Source organism: Moschus berezovskii, chromosome 7 (assembly GCF_049115385.1).
Source record: "Moschus berezovskii isolate FMDL1 chromosome 7, NW_MosBer_1.0, whole genome shotgun sequence".
Lineage (NCBI taxonomy): Eukaryota > Metazoa > Chordata > Mammalia > Artiodactyla > Moschidae > Moschus > Moschus berezovskii.
Window position 1 is genome coordinate 34,187,088 of NC_142466.1, and position 23,900 is coordinate 34,210,987.

A 23,900-nucleotide genomic window follows, 5' to 3' on the forward strand; every position below is an offset into this window, starting at 1 on the left:
GAATTCACAATCCGTATTATTTAACTACAGCAAAACTTAAAGTGGGAGATGGCTCATGAATACTGAAATTTAATATTCTAGCGTCGTGTCTTCTATGGGTAATTTAGGAAGTAGGGATATAAAAATCTTTTGTCTTTTGTTTTGTATGAGCAAAGTTAGATCTGCTTATATGTAAATGTTTCAGTCTGTCTAATTCTAACAAAAAGATACTACAATCTGAAGCCAATTTAGATTTGGTGGAACTAAGTCTATTCCCCTAAAGTTCAAGATACGACAATTTGACTGCATTTTCTTGCCTCTATATTTTTCTTCCATATTTTAGTATTTTTTTTTCAAAAGGGATAATATTTTCCCATACAGACAAATACTTGATAACCTTGAAGGGCATGACTCTTAACTTCTCTAAAGGGAGTTCTTCTTTGGGTCACTTCAGTGACAGGTCGAGAATAACCAGAAACTCTTTGCTCATCTTTTATGTTCATCTCCTAGAGTCTAGAATGTTGTTTTGCCCATTTCAACCTCACAAGGTATTGTTAAAAGCAGAAAATAAGGTCTGCTTTTGGAAATGGTTGTTGTTTTAAACCAGGCTTTAAATGATACTTTTTTCTCCCGTTTTTGTAAATACTTTGTTCATGTGAGAGAATAGCAATTAAAATTGTTTGTAGCTCCCTCAAGGGATGCAGTAGTCTAATAATATATTTTGAAATCTTCTCAGAAATAAAACTGTAACAGGTAAAGGGCTAGAGCTTATGCTTTACACATTACTAGAGGCATTTACCTCTTCTTATTGGTGAGGTATATTTAACCTGTTTAAAATAAAATGTGAATCCCTTAATAAGGTCTCTTTTCAGACACGAGTGAAATACTAAGTTAGAATTATAAATGACTCTGTGCATCATTATGTAGTAATTTAGGATTCACCCAATGATGTAACAAAATTAACAACATAATTTCATTGTGAAACTGTGTCTTGTTAAAGAACAACTGTCTGACATTCTCCTACAGTTGCTTTATTTAACTTCATGCAAATATTATTAGTAGTGACATTTTTCTATTGTGCATTAGATTCTCTCATTAGCATGATGTGTTAGTTATCACCAGAGAAATCATTTCCTAGATAGGTGAGGGGCAAACCAAGAAAGCTAAAAATTAAATCAGTGATTTACATTAATACCAGAGCGTCTGCTCACCAGAGATAGGACAGAATCAAGCAAACTTTCTCACTAATATAAAATCTAGCCCATTTCAGAGAAATGATAAATAAAATATATTGTCAGAAACATATAACAACATTGCTGGCATCCATTTAAAAGCAGGTTCGATATGCATTTTCCTCCCAGTAGTCTTTTAGTTCTTTCTATTCACATAGGCAAGCACAGTTTCCGCTGGTTGAATCTATATATTCAAGTGGAAATGGTGATTTTGTCTGACTTCCTACCTGCTCCCCCCCCCCAAATAATTTGAGTGTTTATTCACTAACAGTTTAAAAGGCACATAGGCAGTGTTTCTTACAAGTCAGATGCCTAATTGTATATTGTGGTTTGATTCTTCTTTCTAGTTCATAGAATGCATTTTATTCTTAACTCTGTCCCCCTCATGCAGCTGTCCCTTTTAACAGAGGATGTATATTCTTATTTAACCAGAGCCTGGAGTAAAGCAGTTGATAGTTAATGGTCTTTGAAAATGACTTTCACTGCCAGGCATCAGCCATCTCTAGGTTTCTGCACTTTTCCTCCTCCCTTTTTACTCCCCTTCTTATAGTTGGTGTGTTTCAGTAATCACATCTTACTAAAAAAGGATTAAATTGACCAAACTGTCGGTCTTGATGCTAAAATAAATATTTATATTATATTAGGAGGCATGTAATTTCAGCCTGTTGAATTAGTAGGCTCCTACCTCCAATTTAGTTTGCCTCTCTAATTTGAGTGATAATGTTTTATATTGAAGTCTTAACTGTAGACATCTATTCAAATATAATTCTTCTCATCCATTCTTATCATGTAACACTAACATTAGGAATTTGGGTAATTGTTAAAATACAGGTTGTAGCACAGGTGCTTGTGTGTTGGCCTGTACTTTGTAAGTCTGTGTATAACAGGCAGACTTCAGTTAACAGGTACCGTCTAATTTGTAATGCAAGGGGAATGAACGTGGTAGGCCTTATATATGGTGTTTATATACATGTTAAAGCAAATAAAGCAGGCACAAGCATATTCTCAGATGGATATGTGGTATAGATTGGTATATATTAAAAAAACCTGTGCACACATTTCAAGTTTATTTTCACCATGACACAGTAAGTGACGTTGAGCATAGTAGGTGATCATTTTGAAATTATTTTTCTCATGTTTCTGTCATCTGCACGCTGGGACTGTGTGTCTGTGTATAATCTGTAAGGCCTTAGCAAAGGCTGAGGTGAATCAAGTAACCACAGTCAAAAAATAAATCCCTAAAGGTGTAGCTATCTTATCTATATAATTGTAGGTATTTTTTAATAATTATATTTATGAGTGTATCTTAACATTCACTGATAAATCCCGTTATTCATGCGTGGCTTTATGGAAATCTGATTAATGGAGTGACAGGACAGATTTGGGCTCCCACAGCAGCACATCCTCCCACTTCTGTGTCAGGGTTAAGAGCCGCGGCAAATCCTCCCTAACTAATTAGATGCTGAGTAAGGCATTGCGGAGAAGTTGGGGCAAAAGTGAATGGGTCACAGCCAAGGCAGGAGTGCAAGGACTCCAGTGATAGTGCATTCGAGTTTGCCAGGGCGTTGTGACATGGGGAGCTGACTCCAAGGGAACTGGCCGTTATAGATAGTGAGCTGGCGTCATCCAGTTCCATGAAAAACACACAGTCTAGTGCTTCTCTCTTCCCACCTTACGTGTCTGACACACCCTTAAAGAAAGTTAGATGGGGCATCTGTCTTTATCAGCCTGCAAAGCTTTCGAGAGGACTTTTCCTGTAAACATGTATAGCTAATGGCTGTGAAAGGCCAAAGGGGTATTTTCTGAACTTGAGACGTTTGATTATAATGTGTATATGTATCAAAAGGCATGAGACAAGACACTGGAATTTGCCTTTAGCTTGTGTCCACAGTTGGAATCATGGTGTTGGAATTGAACTACGAGTTAACTCCTTTCTTTCCCACAGAGTGTTGTCAGGGAACTTTTTGCTAACAGGGAGAAGAGAGTGAATTGTGGGGTGACTTTTTCAGTGAGAGAATTTTTTTTTTCTGGGAGTCCCTGCTTGTTGCTGTCCAAGGAACATGGAACATAATGGTTCCAAGATTTCCTTTCACGTGAGGTTTGGAGCCTAGTTTGTTCTGTGGGTGGAATGAATTCTTCACCATGTGAAAATCCTGTTGTTTCTCTCGTGGTGTGTTTTTGCCGCTACGTAACCACGCTTCTCTAGGCCTTGGTCAGAGAGAAGATTGTTTGGGGATCGTAGGAAATGATTGATCTTACCCCTGTCTGCCAAAGCTGATGCCATTTTTATTTTCCGAAAGCAGCTGGCTTCCACATTTTGCTTGGTGATCCTCCATCTACTTAAGAACCAGGGAGAGGAGGGGAAAGAGAGTAAAAAACCCTTTCAAGGAACTTTGACATCTATTTTTAAGCTTTAGAGAAATAAAGGAAAAGAGGCATAATTCAGGCACAGCAGCCTTTCTGTCTTGACATACAAGCAAGACATTGTATAGAAGAGGGAGTTTCTTTTCCTATAAGATACAGTTGTAAACAGGCGCAAAAATAAGACGAAAAAAACTTTCTGAGAAACTAAAGCTCCAGGAAGTTTTAATATGTGCAGATGACACCCGGAAAATGATGCCTGGGGCGGTGACATCCGAGGTACCTCGCCTCCTCACCGAGCATGATCTGTACTGCCTTTTCCCTCCCCAGCTTTAAAAGAAAGTTTTAGAGACTGGAAAAAAAATAAAAGTATTGATTCTTTTTTAATTTGTACAGTCCCTGTAGGAACCCTAGCAAATTTCATAGTGTACATTCAAACCCTAAGGTGAAAAATTTATGACTGGAGTTCATTTGGTTGAGGGCGGTGTGCGGTGTTCTATTCAAACGCTCTGGATAGCATTTCATGCCACAGAATCAGAGAGCAGGAGAATAGAAAAAGAGCTGTATCATTTCTTCATTCACACAGCCTTTCTTAATGGGAATGCTTGTGGAAAAACAATGCATTACTCAAACTGGCTAACGTAGAAATCAAATTCTCAGCTTATTAATCATCATTCCAATTAAAAAAAAAAAGAATTGATCCTTTAACAGCAAAATAATATCCTTTTGTTTTTCTTTAATTAAGCCTGCCAGTTTTTCATTTCTCTCTGTGAAGAAAATGAAAATAATCTTGAACAGTAGGAAGTTACTCATTGTAACAGGGATTCTCTTGAGCATATCTGACATCTTATTTACTCAGTATTTTTGGACTGCAGTGTTATTTTGCTACTGTCTTTAGGGTTTGTCTGTTGTTGCTGGGGGTGGGGAGGGGGTCGCTTTAAGCCTCATTTCTGTTTGGTTGGCAGCCACTTACTTAATGACCTAAATACATGATTAGACTATTTTTTCTTCCTATTCCTGTTCCCATAGACCTATTAATTTTCTTGCTTTATTCTCCTTTCCCTTCTTTTTTCTTTTTCTGGATTTCTCCTTACTTTCACTGGCTCTATTTGCCTTTATACAAAGGAATTAAAAGGCACCTTCTTGCCAGTACATCACTCTGGCAGAGGGATGGAAAGAGGTGCCACCCTCGGATGTGGTCCTCAGCATGGAGGTGCTGACAGGAGGACTGTCCTGAGTTTTGCTCTGTAAGGGTTCTTTAAGTCCGGGCGTGATAAAAACATGTAACCAGGGGCCCAGGCTTATCATTCAAAGGCGCTGAAAGGCAGTTCAATTGGATCCTTCGCTGTGGAAGAAAATACTTAGCTGAAAAGAGATTTTGCTTTTCTCTTTTTCTTTTTTAAAAGTAATTCTTGGCTTTATCATTCTGTGCAGTTAGACTTACATCTGCACAGGAGAGCATTTTGTTAGAAGGAAAACATAAAGTTTTCCGTCAATAGGTTGAAGGTATGGCTCTCTGAGACAAACTGCAGTTAATAAGAGTTAACTGAAACGAAAAAAAAAAAAAAATCAAAGTCATGACAGGGCTAATATTAATGGATGACAGTATAAATTGAAATGGAAAACATGAAGTATACAGAACACAATGAGGAGGATTCACTACTATTTTGTATTTAATAAATTTTAACCCATTGTCCTACCCAGCTGAGAGACTGTTAAAATGGACAAGGTTAGAAAATATTATTCTACATGGAAAGACACAGCTTCCATTCCTTGGACCTGCTGTGCTTTTGTGTGACTGTCATGAATTTTTCAACTTTATTAAGGTATCTTTTAGTGGCTATTTGTTCTCTAGACAGATCTTCAGGACTCATAGTTGATGATCAGGGTACCTGAACTGGGAGTTTAAACTGAAAAAATCCAGGATAATGAATGTTTTACATGCTGAAAATAATTACGTTCAGCTGGCTTAACATAATAACAAAACTAATATTAAAATGAGAACCTCTATCTAGGGTTTTCAAAATGTTTTTTTTTTTTCCTTCCATTAAAATTTAAGCAAGAAAAATTTCATTGGGTTAAATCATTAGGAGGACTCTTTGGGCACCTAATCAGGCATAGGTAAAGAAAGCTGCCCACTCCTGTGCCCTCTGCCAGTGCTGGAGAACAGGGGAGATGACTGGAAGGCCATGTGCAAGAAATGGGACAATAAGTATACAATGACCGTATTCAGGAAGGCTCCTCCTTGTTGACCTCACCTCAGAACCTAACTCATAAGCCAGGTAGGGGATCTGTTGCTCTATCTAATATTGCTTTTCTTTTTTAGGTGTTCATATTAGAATACTAGAACGTACCAAAACCAAAGCCCTGCTCTAGACTTTGTGGGAAGACTTAACTGTGAGACCCCATATTGTCACATGGTAATGCATCTGTATGTGGTGTACAGACAGCCAGAAAGTGTACACCTGTCCTTCGGTTGGTTGTGGGAATTAAGTGATTCATTTCTAGGTTCCTTGGGGATTTGTCAGTGGCTGCCTTAAATGCGGTGAGCATATGGATGGCTCACCTTAAAAAGGAATTCCCCTTCTTAGGAATGTCATTTAAATGATCCCTTAGCTTGTACCGTTTTTTGCTTCTTGAAGGTAGCTTTTTGGTGAAGCTCTTTGTCATTCATTGGGAAAGAGCTGGATTGATTCTTATTTTGTGACTTGCCCATTTTTAACCAGTGGAGAACTATAGTTACCCTCAAATGAGATCGAGATACCAAGATTAGACTCTGACCCAAACTTCAAATATCTCATCATTTTCCTTCCCAATCATTTCTTTTTTGTTTTCTTGTATGACTTTGGAAAATATTCAGGGGATTGAATCAATCTTAAGATATCTTACCAATCTTATTGTCTGTTAAATGGAGTTCATTGTGAAAAAGAATTTTTCCATTTGACTCTTTTGTGTGTGTGTGTGTGTGATATTTATTATAAATGAAGTAGGAAGGGATTGAAAGAGAAATCCAACATCTGGGAGAACTTGTTTCAGTAGCTAGCCTGGGAGCCTGAACCCTAGCTTCATACAGGTGAGATGTGTTATGGGAATAAAAGCCTTGTGCATTTAATGAACCCCGCCTGCCTGTCAGCTTGGTTTTTCATGCACCATTGTTGTTCAAATAAGAAAAAGAGAATGTTCACAGCCTGTGGTGAGATTAGAGTAATGAAAATGAAGTGTTAATCTGTCAATAGCAAGCATATCTCATATACTGCTTCCTGGGCCACATTTATGCGTGTGTAATATATTCCAGGTTTTCTCATAACCAGAGAAACTTGGATGCTCGTTATATTAAAAACACCCTTTTGGTTAAAAGTGAGAAGTTGGTCACTTTTCCTTGGGCAAATAGTTATTTTTAATAATTTCTTTATAAACCAACTGCTGCCTGCCTTCTGAGTATGCAGATGATCCAGTATTCTTTATGTGCTAGTGTACCTGTACTTTGGGTCTCTCTCTTCTTTCTTCCTTTTTTTTTTTTAACGAATGCAGAATGTTGAAATAAGCCTCAGCATAAGCCTAGTTTGAGGTTCTATTTCCTGGAAATTGGTGATTCACAGAAAGAAGGAAGAAGTTAACTGAATGTAATGCTTCATCCCCATTTAATACAGATTAAATTTTATTAAACATTCATTGTCTCATACTTTTTTTTTGTCTTGACACAATAAAATGCAAACAAAAATAACCAAATCAGGAATCTTCTAGAACTCTTTTATGTATTTGCAGTCAGCTGCCATGATGTGAGCCCGAGGAGAAAAGCTTAAAACTTTGGTCATCATGAATGAGAATTAACTATGTTTTTTCCATAAAATTCCCCTTTCTAAAATATTATAGTAGGTAAATCAACATGAATGTAGTGAATTATATTTTTCCCAGAACTGTTTTAATTTTTGTTTTTATCAGTTTACTCAGTTATTTGAGAAATTAAATTTTTTTCCCAAAATGATACTCTTAAAGAAAAATGAGGGTAAATTTAATCTTAGATTATAACAAGATGTTTTAAAGAAAATAATCTGAACATTTACATGTATGCTACCCATGAGGTCATCTCTTTTAAGAAGCATCTTAAGAGATGGTTTCAGAAGAAGTGTAAAAGGTGTGGGGAGAGGTAAATTAATAATTGAGTTCCAGGTGTCTGCTGCTAATTGCTCAAAATTCAAACATAATGGATATTAAGGAAAAATGCTTCCCAAAAGGAATATATAACATTGTTGTTCAGCTTTTGGGTCTAAGACTTTATTTATGGAGCTCATACTTTCGGCATTTTCTCTTTTTCTATTCAAATAGGTGTTAAGGAATGCAGTATGATCGTTATGATTTTGTGAGCTGTTTACTTAAAGTTGTTCAGGTTGTAAAGAATCAAGAGAATTTGGGGATTAATGTCTAATTGTGAAGTAAATTTGGAGTTTGTTCAAGGGTTACTTTCTTAAGGTGAGGATGGAAGAAAAACACCTCTTTTAGGAAGGAAACACCTAATTAAAAAATAATCTTTCAAGAATGTGGTCCAGTGATGAAACATAACTTGGAAACACTATGAAAGTTGATTTACATTTTCTTCTTTTTAATATGTTTGAGTATGGCTAGTCATAGCATATTTAACGCATTCTGAACTGTATAGTACTTCAGAGGTAGTCTTTTGAAATTCTTGGATGAAGCAAAAAGATACCTTCCTCTGCTAAATAGGGTATTTCTAATTTGTTTGTAAAAGCTATTGATGGATAGAAGTACTTACAATCTTCTTGTGGTTGATTCGAAATAGAGATATAGAAAGATTTTCTCCTTGAAATTACTTGCAGTTAAGGGAAAAAGCAAAATAGATGTGCATTGTAGCTGTCATAGACATCTGCTTTTAGGTAATCATTTAAAAAAAAATACTTTTGGCCATGACTTTTGGGGTCATTCGAACCTGCAATAATGTCTATTTAATATAAGTATAAATGTCAGGTTGTGGCACACATGTGGAGCCAGTAAAGATGAATATTTCCTATGATAATATTCATGCATCCTAAATATTGACTTTTGAAATTTACCTTGAAGATGTATTCTATTTTCACATTAGGGTCAGTTTTCACTTAAGTACATGATTGTTCTAGAAAGGAAGTACAGAAGTGTTAACATGTGAAGGAACAAAATGGATGTCAATCCGAGTAACAGCCTTGACTTGAGCATCTTTGCTGGGCTTCGGGGAAGAATGTGCTTGATTGAAAACCAGTGTAAATGTTTTGTTGAACCACTGTTTAAGATGAGATAATCAGTTTTGGATTTGCTTTGAATTTTTTTTTTTTAAATTATGAAAAGCAGTTTGCTTGGCACTAATTGTTTGATTGAACAACTGTATGTTCAAACATCTACCCACCATCTTACATTATGCCATGAGATAACCTGTGAAATAAGAAAGAGAAGATACCCTTCTCCTTTTCTTCCACAAACTCTGTTAACCCTCTTTGGAGTTTTATGTCTTTTTAAAGATCAAGAGTTGAGTATTGTTTATTTGCAAGATTTTTCTTGTTGATTATTGTAACCTGATGTTTCCCTTTTTAGAAAAGCTTTTTAAGGCAGCTTTGACTCTGCTGAGCCTCTCAATTTTATCTTTATTTTTATTGCATTAATACCTGGTATGTATTAGTTGCTTTCTTTTCTTTATGATTATTTTATTTTGCTAACTTCTTAAACTGGCTGTATACTTGTATACTCATTGCTTTTCCTTTTTATGTAAAGTTACTACATTTAAGGCCTCAGTGGGTAATGTTTTCCATATCCTGTAGGTTTTAAGACTTTGTGTTTTTGTTATCTTTCTGTAATGATGTTGTTTTTAAATGCCATGTACTCAGTGAGTGATATAAACACATTGTAAATTTCAGTTTTCTAATAAATTGTATTTAAAAAAAAAAGTAAAGATCAAGAGTTGCCCAGAAGGGCCATGAGGAAGTAAGGTAGTGACAAGCAAGAGGAGTGAGTATGATGGGGCCTGCAGTGGATCAGAAGGACCTGTGTCAACCACAGTGAGGCTTCAGCTCCAGACAGTCGTCAGGTGGGCATTCAGGCCCAGTGTTGTGAGATCCTTCTCTTCTCTCTCTCTCTTCCTTTTTAATGGGAAGTCAGAAATCCAGATTTTTATGTGGACTTTCCTGATTTTTAAAGCTTGGCAACCTTTTCAAATATTTTTAAAAGTGTGTGGTCCAAACAAAACTCATCTGTAGGCTTTATTCAGCCTAGTGACTGCCAGATAGAAACCTCTGTTTTAGATAGTATTTTAATGGATGAAGATAATAGTTTCATTGCATGTGAACATTCATCTTGGGAATTCCCCACTGGGATGAACCAAATTCTTCACTTTTTTTTTTAACAATTAAAAAAAAGTTTAGTAAATATATTTCTGGTGCTGATAGTTTTGATGTATAGCTTTTCTTCTTGTGACCCACGTACAAAGAAAAATCAAATGTGAGCAAAACAAAAAATAGAGGCTTTTAATAAAAGTTCAAAAGTAAGAATTTTAGAATTCTAGGGAAGAAAGGGGAGATTTCTAAATTTGGAAAAGAATTCCATGATTTGTGTCAGTAACTGATGTAGACGAAAAGTTGAATTCAACTATAAAGAGCTTTTTATCTCACCTTTAAGCAGTGGATCGTTGGCCCTGAATCTTTGCGGGATTGCAGTAATTTACCAGGCAATTGACTATGATGTCACGGGGAGGAGATGAACCACAAGGGGAAAACTTCCCTATGGTAGTTCATACAAGGCCAATATTGTATACAGGCTTCTAGAAAACATCATTTATGTTGTATAAGATATGTTTTCAATGCCTGTGTAAATTTTTTGAAGGGGCTCTTGAAGATAAAATAATCTATTCATAGTTGAATTTCTCTAGGCAAATCAGATATCAGCATTTTCAACAGAACCGGTAATTAATTGGTTTGAATTTCAAATTGAAGGTCATCCTGTTATTGATTTTCGTGGGAACAGGAAACAGCATCTTGTTAAAATGATCTGCAAATGGCACCTCCGTGTGCCTAGTTTCCGTCTAGGGTCTTGTTGAACAGCATCACCGTCAGTGTCGGGCACCAGTCAGAAGGGAGTCACTGCTGATGTAAACATAACAAGCTGTTGGTTTGCTTCCAAAACAGCAGAGAAGAGCTGAGCTGGAACAGAGACCAGAGAGTAACAGTTTGTTTTATATAGTAAGTCAGGTATTCCAACTCAAGTGACTGGTGTGGCTTGTTACGAAGCATCTGTCAGTGTGTCAGAATAATGCTGGTATGCCATGTTCAAGAAGTTCAGCGTCAACACAGTTGTGACTTACCACTTTTCGAAACCTTTCAACTGGGAATTAGATAAATAATCTTTAATACTGGGGAGGGAAGCATTGCTGTAAAGAGGGTGGTGAAGAATGGAGGATAAAAGAATATACTCCTTTAGATGCTCTTCCTTTTTATGAAATAGCATTTGTGTCTTGTATTTTAGAAGCGGTTTTATTGTTGCATGTGCCAGGCTGTTTTAAAGCAGTCCTTTCTTTCTCCCTGTGTTTATACTTCTTGCAAATGGTGTAATGTGAGGGTAACATGAACTAGTTGGGTGGCAAACATGATGCCTTTCTAAACCAGAATAAGTATTTTAATTTGAGCTATGCTAAACAAGTTGGAAAGTGCAGCTTCTTCTTAGGGTTCAAAGTAAAATTCTTAAAAAAAAAACAAAAAAAAAAACGGGAGGAGGGGGAGCCTTCCATTTTAAATACCCCGGAGCTGTGAATGCAGTTATTTCCAGGTTGACTTCATTTTGTGTAGGCATGACAGTGGCACCAACCATCTACGTTAAGCGTTAACATTCCACAAAGCCATTTCAAGTTTATTATGAACTTCAAAGTCTGCTCATCCCTAAGAGAATATCAAGTTTAAGCATGCCACTCTGCCATAGTCACAGTTAACTTTCTTCAATTAAGAAGTGACTTTCTTGAGTCAAAAAGGCTGACTTTCCTACAGGTGATCCAGTCTTTGAGTCCAGTGCAGTCGTCTCGCTGATTGTTGCCCTCCTGAGGCGTTAATCTCTCTTGTTAGCAGTGGTTGGAAAGTACCCCCAAATAAGGCAGGACTCCTCACAATTTGTTTAAAGCTTTACAATGAGGTCAGCATTCTTTTTCAGCTGTACTCCTAGAGCTCAGGTCATTGATCCTGTTTTACCAATTCCCAGTTGGAATTTCATTACAGGTTTCAGAAACATAGGGGAGTGTGGGGGAAGAGGCTGATGCTTCCCAATACTGTCCTAATACTTGATAGTTTCTACACTTCAGATTGCTACTAGTGCTCTGGGAAAGAATATGGGGCTGTTCAGCCTGATCTCTTGGTGTTTAGCTTCTCTTCTTAGGGAAAGGAATTCCTCATTTCCTCTATGTAAAATGCCTACCCTTTTGGAGGCTTCTGGTCTTTAGTTCCTACCTCACTTAATAAACCACCCCTGTCGGTATCATGCATCTCAGAGATGGAACTTGACGGACTAGTCAGCACTGCAAAGGTCACCCTAAAGCTATTGGCAGAATACACTGCCCTTTGTTGCTCAGTGATTAAAATGCTACCTTAGCAGTTAACTGGATGTATTTGACTGAACAGTTTTTCCCGAATACCAAATTATCCATTTCTTATAAACACCTGATAGAATGCCCAGTCACAAGCTGTCTCAAGTATATTTTCAAAAGATTTCTTTAACAATACTTGAAATATCAGTACTTTGGCCACCAGAAGGGGTAGGTGTCCAGTGCATTGTTTTGCTTCAGTGAAAATATTTATAAATTATTCTCATCTTTGGGAGTTTTTGCATTATCTTGAAATGATAATGTTCCAACAAATTAGAAAAATAAAGGTGTTCCCAAAAGTTTCCTTACGTTACAGCTTGTCTTCTGTTAGTGTAGCAGTATTTAAAATCATGTTGTGAATTGACTATTTTTTTTTAAGAGAAATGCTATAAAACTTCATTTCCTTTCATGTTATTTCCCATGAATATAAAATATGGAAAGAGCTCTTTTGGTTTTAGGTAATAACTTTAAACGGTATAAAACTGGGTTTCACCATATTTTGTGTATTCTAATACACTTCAGAGTTTTCTTACTGAAATATTCAATTCTATTCAGAATTATAGAGGAATAACTAATAAATGATCAAGCTACTTATTTGAGGCAGGGGAACTGCACTTGAGACTTGAGTTTTGTATTTTGCGTGCTTGCATTGATTTTTGTGATACCAGTATAATCTTGATATACGTTCTAGTACACAGGTAGTATCTTTGCCTTAGCTGTCATTTAAATACAGATGAGTAAAGAGTAAATAATTATCTTTACATGATGCATGTACTTTGGACTAACTTCTCTTTCAAATGTGTGATTTGCCATATAATCTTACCTCCTCCAGTTTGTTTGGTCCTTGTTGGATTGGGTAAGCAATTTAGGCATTTAAAATTACTTCTTTGGTTTCAAAGTGAGTAAGTAAAGGCACAGAGAAATCCCTTCAGTTTACCTTTCAGTATCTTTGAACCCAGCAAATTCTGTCCTACCTTCCTGTCATGCATCCATTCAGTTGTTTCTCATTGAGCTAAATAAGCACATCTATAGCAGACTATATTCCCCCCTCTCTCCAAAATAATAGGATGAAATCACCATTCAAATAGCTTTTGTTGCAAAAAATCAGCAGTCAAAGGAAGGGAGCCAAACAAAAATGATTTAAAATAAGATGATGAACGTGAAGTTCAGGTACTGAACAGTATCTGAAAGCAAAGTATGGTGATAAGAGTTTTGTGTTGTAGGTTCTTAAGACTTAAGCATTTGTTGAAAAGACTCTTTTTCTTTAACCCAGAGGTATGTTTATCTTAGAATAATAATCATTTCATGCTGTTCCTTTTTGTTTTCTAGTTGACCCATTCTCCAGACCTTTAAAAAAAAACTTTTTTAAGTGGATGTAAATTCCATTTTAATTAGACCAGAGCAATCTAATACTGCAACTAGCCAGGAATGGAAGAAACATGCTGGAAGTTAATAGAACCTAAATCAGCCATAGCCAGATAATTCCCCTGATCTTTGTGACAACCCCCTTCCCCACCTCCACCATGAAATGACCCTGTTGTTCTGGAGTTTCAACAAGACTTTTAAGGTTCATTTAAAAAAATGATCATCCTTTACAGGATTCTTTGCTTTTGCATTTCTCTTTCTTTCCCTTGCCACACAGCTGTCATTGGTATAGGAGAAAGGTTGGGGGGAGGGGAAGAGGAGGAAGCCCTGTTCAAATCGTGTCACGTAGCACTAATTCATCTGCTCTCATTAGAGGGAGCGAGGGACAGCAGTGATGGCCAAGAACTGCACTCCACACATGACACGCGAACAGTTTGGGGAATAGAAAATTGCTTTCTCAGGAAGCCCAGCCAATTAAGGACTTGACCATATTGAATGTCAAGTGTTAATTTAGGTTTTTCTTCATTTTCCCAGTAGTAATGCGGGTCCTGTGATGAGCAAATACATGTCAAGTAAAAGTTGATTGCATGAAGGACCCGGGTATTATATGTCACTGACAAGTCACAAATGTACTGAAGTCTTTTAACCCCTTAGGTGGGTGTGGTGGGGGAGGGGAAAGGGTAGAGGATTAATGTTTCCATAATGATAAGAATAGATAGTTTATGTGGGGGTGGCATGGATGGGACAGACAGTAATGGTAATTCATGCAAAAACCAGGGATAGGACAAATCCTACTCTGAGGGCATAGAAGCCCTTGAAAAGCATATAATACGATGCTCTGCTGTTGCAAACATGTTACTCAGAATATATGTTGTCTGTTTTAAGATTATATGAAAAGGGAAAGTAATGTACTCTATGGTCTTGACCTAGGAAATTCCTTATTAATTATCTCCTTTGAAAGAAATAAAACATTCGTTAAGTAATCACACTCTTTTGGGCATTTTAATCCTTTGGCTCAGTGCAGCTGTCAGATTTCCAGTATTTATAATTTCAGTTTCTAATCAAATACTCATTTAAAGAAGTAGCTGTGTAATTCTGTGTAATAGCAGAGATGCAAAACATGAGACTGAAAGAATGTTTGTCTTCCATCTCGAGGATCTCTGGAGGGTGGTGTTTAGCCAGGGGAAACTGGTGGAAGGTCAGTCATTGTCTTTCATTTCTTTTGGTGCCCAAGTGTAGAAGGGAAGAGATTCAAGCTTCAGTGAGTGAGGTAACTTTGCCTTTTTTAAACTGAATGTTGCAGGTTGCCCATCATGTGTAGCATCTCATTTCCATTCATCAGCATTCATTTACATGTGAATGTCGTGAAAATAAGAGAATATCTGTTTCTGTTGCAGTTGTACTAGTAGCAAATAAAAAATATCTGCTCACTTTAAAACAGTGCTGTGTGTCATTTAAACAATCGTAAAGTGAGACTCAGAGCAGTTACAATCTGGTCATTTTCTTCCCTTTTTATGTAATAATCACGTGCCCCCTTCATATCTTTAAGGCTGTCACCTTAATTCAAATACTTTGTTGAAATTTACTCTCTTGTATTTATTCCACAGTTTTTAACACACTTGCCTTTGTGTCTTGACAATGCCTGCACTCTGAAGACTTAAGTCTGCTAGTGCTTTAAATTTGGCAGCAAAAAGTATTAAGCCTTTCTCTCAGGTTAGGAGCTGTGCTATCATTAAATGAAAAGTTGGTTATATTTACATTAAAGAACAGTTAGGAAACAATTCCAAGAATCTGATGTCTAATAAGATAGATTTTTTTTCTAAAGAAAGAAACATTAGGCTCTTATATGCTGGGATGTAACGTCAGTTCTTTTACATCTCCCCTCCCTGTCTCAAAACTAACCAAATAAAATAAACTAGCCCTCCCTTCCCTTCCTATGTTGATAAGCTCTGTCTATGGGACTCTGGTGGCATTTCAAAAGTACTGTTTAATTACACTCTGATTGTCAGCAGCTTCTCTTCCGCTGGGTGTGCTGAGAGACTTAAGTAAGTTTCCGTAAAGTAAATTCTGATGATGGCAGCTCGGGGTTGCTGATTCAAGTTATTCCTTCTCTTCTGTGTCACTTTTGACGGATGGTACCTAATGCAATCAGCCACAGGCCCACAAAGCCTTTCCTTGGGTTGCGTTAGTAACTGGACCAGGGGTTCCCCTCCTCCCCAGATCTCGCCTTCATGTGTTCACTCTTTCCTGTGCCCCCCACCCCCAACATGTCAGCCCAAATAGGAAAGGGAAAAGAACTGCAGGACTTCCCAGGACAGGCTCTTCCGAAACCTCCGTCTCCCGGTGGTGCAGTCGGAGCTGCCTCCCTTTGCGTGCCTTTTTGATAAATTTAAGAAGTCAAATCGCTGACACAGATAGATAATCCAAGTGTATAGGGTGAAGAGTTATAAATTAACACATTATTCCCTCTTAATGTGAAATACTTGAGAATGCATTTTCTCAGTCCCCTGACATCTACCCAGTGAGGGCTCGCATTGTACTTTTCAAGTGGCATTGATTTGTTAAAGCGCTGAATTAGCATCTCTGGCCAGCTGCTGGATCCACTGTTGTGTCGTGGGGCTCCTGTGCCTCCTCTCTCCCCAGCCATCTTTTTTCCCTTCGGTCCTCCCTTTGCTCCCCCTTTCCATTTTGCTCCTGCCCGCCTCATTCTGTCTCCTTCCCTTTCCTGTCGCCTGTGTTTCTTCCAGTTTGGTTTCATGCTTCTGCATCTCTCTCCTTTAGCTTCCTTCACTATTTCATCCTCACACTTCCTTTCTTGTCTCATCTTGTTGCTTCTGAGGGTTGCCCTCACTCAGGGTTAAAGTCTGACTGCCGGTGAGGGTTAAAGTCTGACTGCCTGTAGGGGGTGTGAGGTGGGACACTGGCCGGGACTACTAGGGGTGGATGACTTAGCAAATCCAGTAGCTCCAAGTAGACTCTTGTTCTGGACAATAGATTAACACATGCCTGTTTGTGCTTATCTTAATAGGGGTTGGTGAGAAACATCTCACTTATTTTGCTTGCTGGAAATTAAAAGGTAACTTACAAAACTTTAAAATTTGTATTCCCAAATGCCATTTAACACAGTAAAATTTTCTTTTGGTTAAGTTAAAGGTAAAGAAAATTATTGATGGTTATCACAGACTTGATCATATGCTTACACCCACACCAAAATGTTTCTGTAAAACTTTTGCATTAGTGCAACTTTGTGCAGTTCAGTAAACTTACTGATAGAACTTTCTTTTCTTACAGGTTCAGTAGTGTTCTGATTCCATTAATTTGGTACCGTTTCATATAAAAACATGATTTCCTCATGGTGCCTCACTGTACCATAGCAGTATTAAGATTATAAAGTTGGTTGACGGTTTTTTATTTAGAAACAAGGGGTGGGTTATTGCTTCTTTTCAGCAGTGTGTCTCAAAGTTCCTGAGCTTTTCAGAGGAACCGCATCACAGTTGAGAGGTTTAACATGCTGCGTGTGCATGATCACAGACTTCACTCTTTTCTTTCTCTAGATAACTGGTCGAAGATGCTTTGAGATCATCGTGTTGATTGATTTGATATGAGAAAAAAAGTGTATCTGCCTGAATTTAAATAGAAATTATCCTCTGTAATTTTAGTTTCATTGCTTTAAGTAGTGCTGTCTGAAGTTTTACTAGGCTTCCCACTAGTAACATAAAAATTGGATTTGAATATACTTTGGTAATAAGTCAGATCATTTAAAAAATCAGATATCTTTATTGCTGGATTTTATATACGTTAAAATGACAGTCTGATTTCAGAATTTATATTTTGAAATGGAAATATTTCACATAGGATTTGATAATCTTTGCTTCTCTGTTGGCTTGATTTCCCACCCCCTGTTGCCCAAGTCAATTCCTTTTTTTTTTTTTTTTAATTAATTGCTGTCCTCCTAGCTAGAATTAGCGTGGTTTGGCTAAGGTGAAGGGATTAGAATGACTCTTCAAGGCATGATAATGTCTGTTTAAAGAAAAGAAAGGAAAAAAAGTCTTTTAACTGGGGCTTAAGACTAATTCCATCTACTAAGGAGACAAAAATTACGCTAAAGGAGACAATTTGGCATTATTTTCTGTGTGCATGTTAACCTGCGTAGCGATCATTATTTTGTATTTTAGGGTGTTCTCTGAAGGAAGATGTTCTTTACTTGCTGTAGGAAGGGGATGTGACCTCATTCTAGGAGATTAAGGCTGGAACACCTGCCTTTTGCAGGGATAACCACAGTTCACCTGGCTATAGTTCAGGGTCAAGGTCAGGGTCAGGAGGGACTTGCTTCTTAGAATGACCTCTGAATAGAGTAGAGAGGACAAATTAGAGAACCAAAAAGTAGGGCAAGGTTGAAAGTGAAAGTGCCCCATATGAAAATAGTTAAGGATCAGAAAAGGAAAAAAAAATAGAAAAGCAAAAAAATCTGGAAGGCATACTTGAGTAGTGAGAGAGAAGTTGAGGATAGAGGAAAAAAGAGAGGTTGGAGGGGCAAACTTATATGTTGTAACTTTCAAAATTAATAAAAATCAATACTTTTGTAAATGGCTATACAGTACCAAACTGGCATCACCGCAGAGTCCAAAATTACTTCAAACATTTAAAAACTTTTAATGTAATTTTTTAGTTTTCATTCATTGTACATTTATGTTCTCCTGTTCCTTAGTTTGTCGCTTCTGTTCCTTGGAAGGCAGACAGCTCTGCACAAGTAATAAATCAATACATCTAGAGTTTAAAAAAACAAACAACTAATTTGTTCCTTGTGTAGTAGTACTTCAGCCACATGAAATGGTTAAGTGTGTCTTACTTAGAGTTCAACACCTTTGAGTTTTTTCTCTAAAATTCTCCGGAGAAATCAGAAAAATTTCTGTTTTTGTATTTTGTAAGTCTAAATGAAATGTCACTTAAATGCAGGAAAAACTGGCAGCTCTGATAAGTTGTCCCCAAAGCAAACCAGTTTGTCAGTAATCATAACCTAATTATGAAGGCAGATACAAAGTTTGTGTTTTAAAAAGTCGTAAGACAAAGGAAAAAAGAGAAACAGACCCTTCTCCAGCACCAGGCAATAGCCTTCACCCCCCACCCCCCTTCCACAGGAGCCCTTCCATAGTAGCAGTAATAATAAGAGAGAACCTTTTGGCGCCCACCCAAGTCCTGTTGAGAGGGAGCCGCCAGCGGCCTGCACAGTGTGTGGCTCTGCAGAAGTGCCAGAGTGACACACGCATCACAAGCCGGTCACAATGCGAGGGGTCAGGGGTCACGTTCAAGAGCAGGGTGTTGCTGGACCCGGCCGAGGAAGCAGAGGTGGCCCCTCTGAGCTCAGTGTGTGGGTTTGTGTACTCCTTTCCCGTCAAAGCTGGCCCGGCAGGGCCAAAAAAGCGGTTCCTTGGCAGGGTTTAATGGCAGGATGATGTAGTCTGTTGTGACTAGTGCATTCCTTTCAGGTTAAACTAGGGAAATGGCATTGTGTTAAAATTCCAAGTCGCATGAATGTTTTATTGCCACAGTGCATTTCGCCCTCTAGGGGAGTGTGTGTGGCGGCGGGCGGGGGCGGCGGTGGAGGGGGGACTTAGAGACTCAGGAACTATCAGAAGAACACTTCCCTTGGAAAATTTTACCCACCAGCGTGAAGCTGATTTGCTGTGATGGTCACTTAGAAGGGTTTCGCTTTTTCCTAAACTGACTGTTTTAAAAGTCTTGCCACCCGGACAATTACCGGCTGAAGAAAACACGACAGGACACAGGCAAAGAGGTGGCGAGATAGAGAGGAGGAATGCGCCAGAAGGGAGCTGAGCTGCCTCTTCGTATAAACTGCCCGCGAGCGGCAAGGGCCCCCTCCCCGCCCAGCCCCTGTGCCCCCTGCCCCGGGCTGAGCTTGGCTGTGCGCGGAAGGCCAGGAGCGAGCCGTTCCCCTTGCACCGCTGGCGGCGAGGCCACTGCAGCTCATGGTACCGTATGTTACCAGTCAGCCTCCCTCATTCCTTCTCCCTGGCTGCTTTGGGGGCTCTGTCTGGGTGGTGTTTTTTTTTTTTTCTTCTTTTTTTTTCAACCTTTTCTCTCTAATAACGGTTTCTGTTAGTCAGAGGGATACAGTTTGGGAATGCAGAAGGACAGAGGGTTTGAAACAAAACAAACTTAAGTATGGCACTTTTTTTTTTCTCTCCTTGGCATTCAGAAGGGATGAATGCCAAACCATTCTAGTTTAGTCGCAGCCAAACGTTTCCAGTGTGATTTAAAACCAGGAATTTTGGAAAGAGGGCAGTTTAAGATGCAGGTCATCTGGGCTGCGGATCTTGTAAAGAGACTTTTGTGCAACCACGTGAGCATCTTTAGGGTTGGAGGGCACGCTCAGGTTCTGCCATTGTCTGGGGTGTATCCATTTTGCCAATTGCCCCCACCAGTCCCTCTCTGGGGAAAAGTCTACCCTGGTCCTTCCCTGCTCCAATTGTTTGAGGCTTACGTTTACTCCGGGTGTGTATGATTGGACTTGGGTTGTAATTGTGCATGTTGAATGTAGCTGTTGGATGGCTTCGTGATTTGACCTGACTCAGGTTAATTTATAACAGATTAAAATATGAACGTATGGAATGACCTCCTGATTTTGCATTGGGATTTTATAGAATATTAATGCATCTGATTTTTTTCCCAGTGAATAAGAGAAATACAGATTGTCTTGGGCTTGCCTAAATAAACATATCATCTTAATTTTCATTTTAGGTTTGAATTGCCTATTGCTCTTCACTTGCAAACCTTAATACTTGCTTTGATTCCATATTCTTGTAATGGCTCATTTTCCTCTTCCTTAGTAGTAATTGATACATAAGACATACATAGAGTTGTGAATGTATGTCTGCCTGTGTGTACATGCACACTTTGACAACTGCCACGTGAATGCATGGAAAAACTTTTTACAGTTGTTAAGCCAGGATACGTTTCCACTGATAAGTTATATTTTAGAATCTTATGTAACAGAAATTTAAGTCAAGAATATACTATAAAACAGTAAATTGTGAGTGTGTCTGTGTGCCTTATTTATAGAGTTTTGGGTACGTGATTTATGTATTTCTGTAAAATGATGGTTTTGTCCAGATAGACCTCCTGAGTTTAATCTGATTAGTGCTGTCCGTAGATGGTTTATTATTTATAAACAGATACATTCATATTGTTTATGGGAGGTCTTAAACCAACATGCTGTCAACTCTATGGCAAAATCAAGATTGATGTGTGAACTTGGCACTTCAAATTTTAGATGAACTCATTAGATATTTTCACTTACATTCTAGAGAATGCTCACTTTAAGAATTCTTTTCAGTGCTGAATGTAATCAAGTGGTCTAGTGATGGAAGTTTTCTTTTGATGATTTTTGTTTCTAGTTTCCAATTTTAAAGTGCACTTTTCAGAGGAATATTAAACTTAACTTTGTGCTGGATTTCTTTTTCCCTTCTAGCCAGTTTCAAAATTAATTCTTTTTCCTAAAAAGTAGAAAAACTTGTCAACAGTGCCAAATTGAGAGAAAAAAAGTCTATCGTGTATGCTTAGATTATCTAACAAAATTTGTTATCCTGATCATGGAAGCAGTTTTTGATTATAAAAAGGATGTTGTGGTTGTATCTAAACCCTTTTCAATTCATTAAAATTACCCCTTTATAATCCAAGAGGGAAAGAATGGAAATACCCCAGTATCATGTCTCTTTAACATGAAAATTAACATGAAAGTTTATTTAGAATATTTTCCCTAAAAAAAAATCAAACTTTAAAAAAATAATGCTTATTCTTTCAGCATTTTTCTCTCCCCACTGTACCAGCAGTATTGTTTGACATTGCAGAACTCTCTGGTGGGGATTGAGAGCTGTGGAGGAGTTAAAATATTGGTCCCAGGTTCAGATTCTCGTGTTGCCACTTACTTATGATCTTGTGACCTTGGGTGAATCACTTTATCCCTAACTTTTATTTTCTTCTGTTTTAAAATGGAGGAAAGAACACTTGAAAATTTGTCAGGAAGGTGAAATGAGACAACACCCATGAAGTTCAGGCACATAGTAGGTGTTCAGTAAACTGTAGATCTTGTTCTTTGACCTTGTCTTGAGGCAAGTGTCCCTTGGAAAGCTTCTTTTTTTTTTAAGAGGGATAAATTTGAATGTTTTAATTTCACCAAATATGAATAGGAAAGGAGATATTAAGTATTGGCAGACAGTTTTCTTTCTTTCTTTTTTTTTGAGAATTGCTTTGTATCGTCCATTAGTCTTGTGTTTTCGCCACTCTGCAAAATTCTCACTGGGATGACCTTCCTGGATGTCAGAATGATGCTGTTATTTCTGAGATATCAGTTATGGATAACCAAAGACTAGAAGCTAAGCTGGCAAATTTTGTTACATTCTATTTACTTTTGTGTCATCAGTTCTAATCACTCCCATGAATCAAAACTTCTTGCTTTATTATCATTGTTGTTGTTGTTTAGTCGCTAAACTGAAGAGTCATTGTGTATGACTCTTTTGTGACCCAGTGGACTAGGGCCTGCTGGGCTTCTCTGTTGATGGAATTTCCCAGGCAAGAATGTAGAGTGGGTTACCATTTCTTTCTCTAGGGGATCTTCCCAACGCAGGGATCGAACCTGTGTCTCGTGCATTGGCAGGCAGATTCTTGACTGCTGAGCCACATTGGAAGCCCACTCATTATGGTTAGCACTTGGTAGTAGAGCTAGAAGTTCCATTATACAGGTACCCTGGTCTCTGTCCCTGGCTTCGTGAATATGCACTTGTGTTCATGGAATCAGGGTCACACTAAAGCAAATAGCAGTTACACCTTTTAGTAGAACTAAACAAGAGAGTATAGCGAGGCACCTATATGTATATTGGTGCAATGTTTTATCTTTGTTTGCAGTCTTGCACTTTGCCTTAAGTGTAGTTAAGGGCTTGGGAACTATTTGTTGAGCCGAATGTGCTGCTCTGACTGTCTTTTAATCCTGGATTATGTTTTTATCAAAGGTAATTGTGTTCTGTGTAGTACATTAATATTGTCATAGATGGTCTTTGATTAGCATTGTTAGTTTGCCTGACATCTCATTTCTTTTAGCCAACACTTGTTTGAACATACTGCATCTTTAAATCTAAAATAAATATTTGGTTTAGTGTTCACTTTCACCTGTTGCTAAGAGTAAAGGACGGATTAAAAACTAATCATTTCATAACTGCCTCCCAGCTCACACAGTGTGCTAGGGGTGGTGCCCACTTTATCTTATTCAACTCTTGCAAAGCATTCAGGGCAGGTACAGTTATTTTCATTTTACAGATGAAGAAGTAGAGGTCTCAAATCTGTATACAGCTAGTTTGACCCCAAGAATCTTTGCTTTTTCCTTACATTCTTCATCCATCTATAACTTAAGTCAGATATTACAAAAAATAGAAGATAGTTGTTCAACCCACCAGTTTCTGCTTTTCTTTTTAAATTAAATTTTGCAAGGAAGCCAATGTTCAGAACTGATAAAAATTAGACCCGCTCTAGAAGAAAAGGGTCTAACCTCCGAGTTCTGTCTTTGAATAGATAGATAAGTTCTATCTTAGCCACAGTATTCTATCTGTGGAATACTTGCTTAGAAAAACTAGAGACTAATGCCTCCACATCCTCTAAAAAGGAGGCATAGCAAACCCAAGTAGTCTGGGAGTTAGAGGGTTCGTTTACCATGGTGCAGTTGTGGGGAATTCACAGGAAGGCTAATCTCTCCCTAATTTGAAAAGAGAACATATCTAAGAGAAAAATAGTGTGGGGGTAAATACTAGCGTAAAAAAAAAAGCTATATCATTGTACAACTCTTCACATGTTAATTTTTAGGGCACAGATTTTGTTCAATCCAAAGTGATAAAGTGATTTTATTGTGGGAAGAGTCACAAAAGAATAAGTCACCACTTTATGTTTAACAGGAGCCCGTGTCTACAAATGTGTACAGATTCCAGTTTGACAATATTAGGAAGTTGTGTTCTGTGTAATGTATAACATATCTATAAAGGATCTACACGTCATATGCATATACAAGTAAATGTAAGGATGGAGAATATGGGCAGATTTAACTCAGAAATGTTGAAAAGCATACTGTTTTAAATAAATTGCTTATAAAAATTAGTCAGCATGGTAATTTTGTCATGTCTTTATAAACCAGGAATTTCAAGGGTTTTCGTCTGTTCAATTTGTATTGGGATTTTGTATAGTCCTTCATTAGAAATTAAATTTCTATTTTATCAGCATGGGTGGCAGAGACTAGGTTTTCTAGCCAGATGTGTTTGCCCTTGAATGTATCTCTGCTTTATGTGACTTTGGAAGCTCAG

At 37.8% G+C, this 23,900-nt stretch overlaps 1 protein-coding gene across 6 annotated transcripts in view; it reads left to right on the forward strand.

Moving 5' to 3' along the window:
* BNC2 (basonuclin zinc finger protein 2) overlaps positions 1-23,900 on the forward strand; it is a 490,816-nt gene that overhangs the window by 168,395 nt on the left and 298,521 nt on the right. Inside the window, exon 1 of one of the 6 annotated variants that reach the window (XM_088837884.1) lies at positions 18,226-19,529. The exons of 4 other annotated variants lie outside the window; for them this stretch is intronic. In XM_088837884.1, the coding sequence (XP_088694010.1) occupies positions 19,527-19,529 (3 nt within the window). In that variant the 5' untranslated portion in view covers positions 18,226-19,526. Of the gene's footprint in view, positions 1-18,225; positions 19,530-23,900 lie in introns of those variants that run through there. One more of the 6 variants, XM_088837886.1, reaches the window with a different exon arrangement.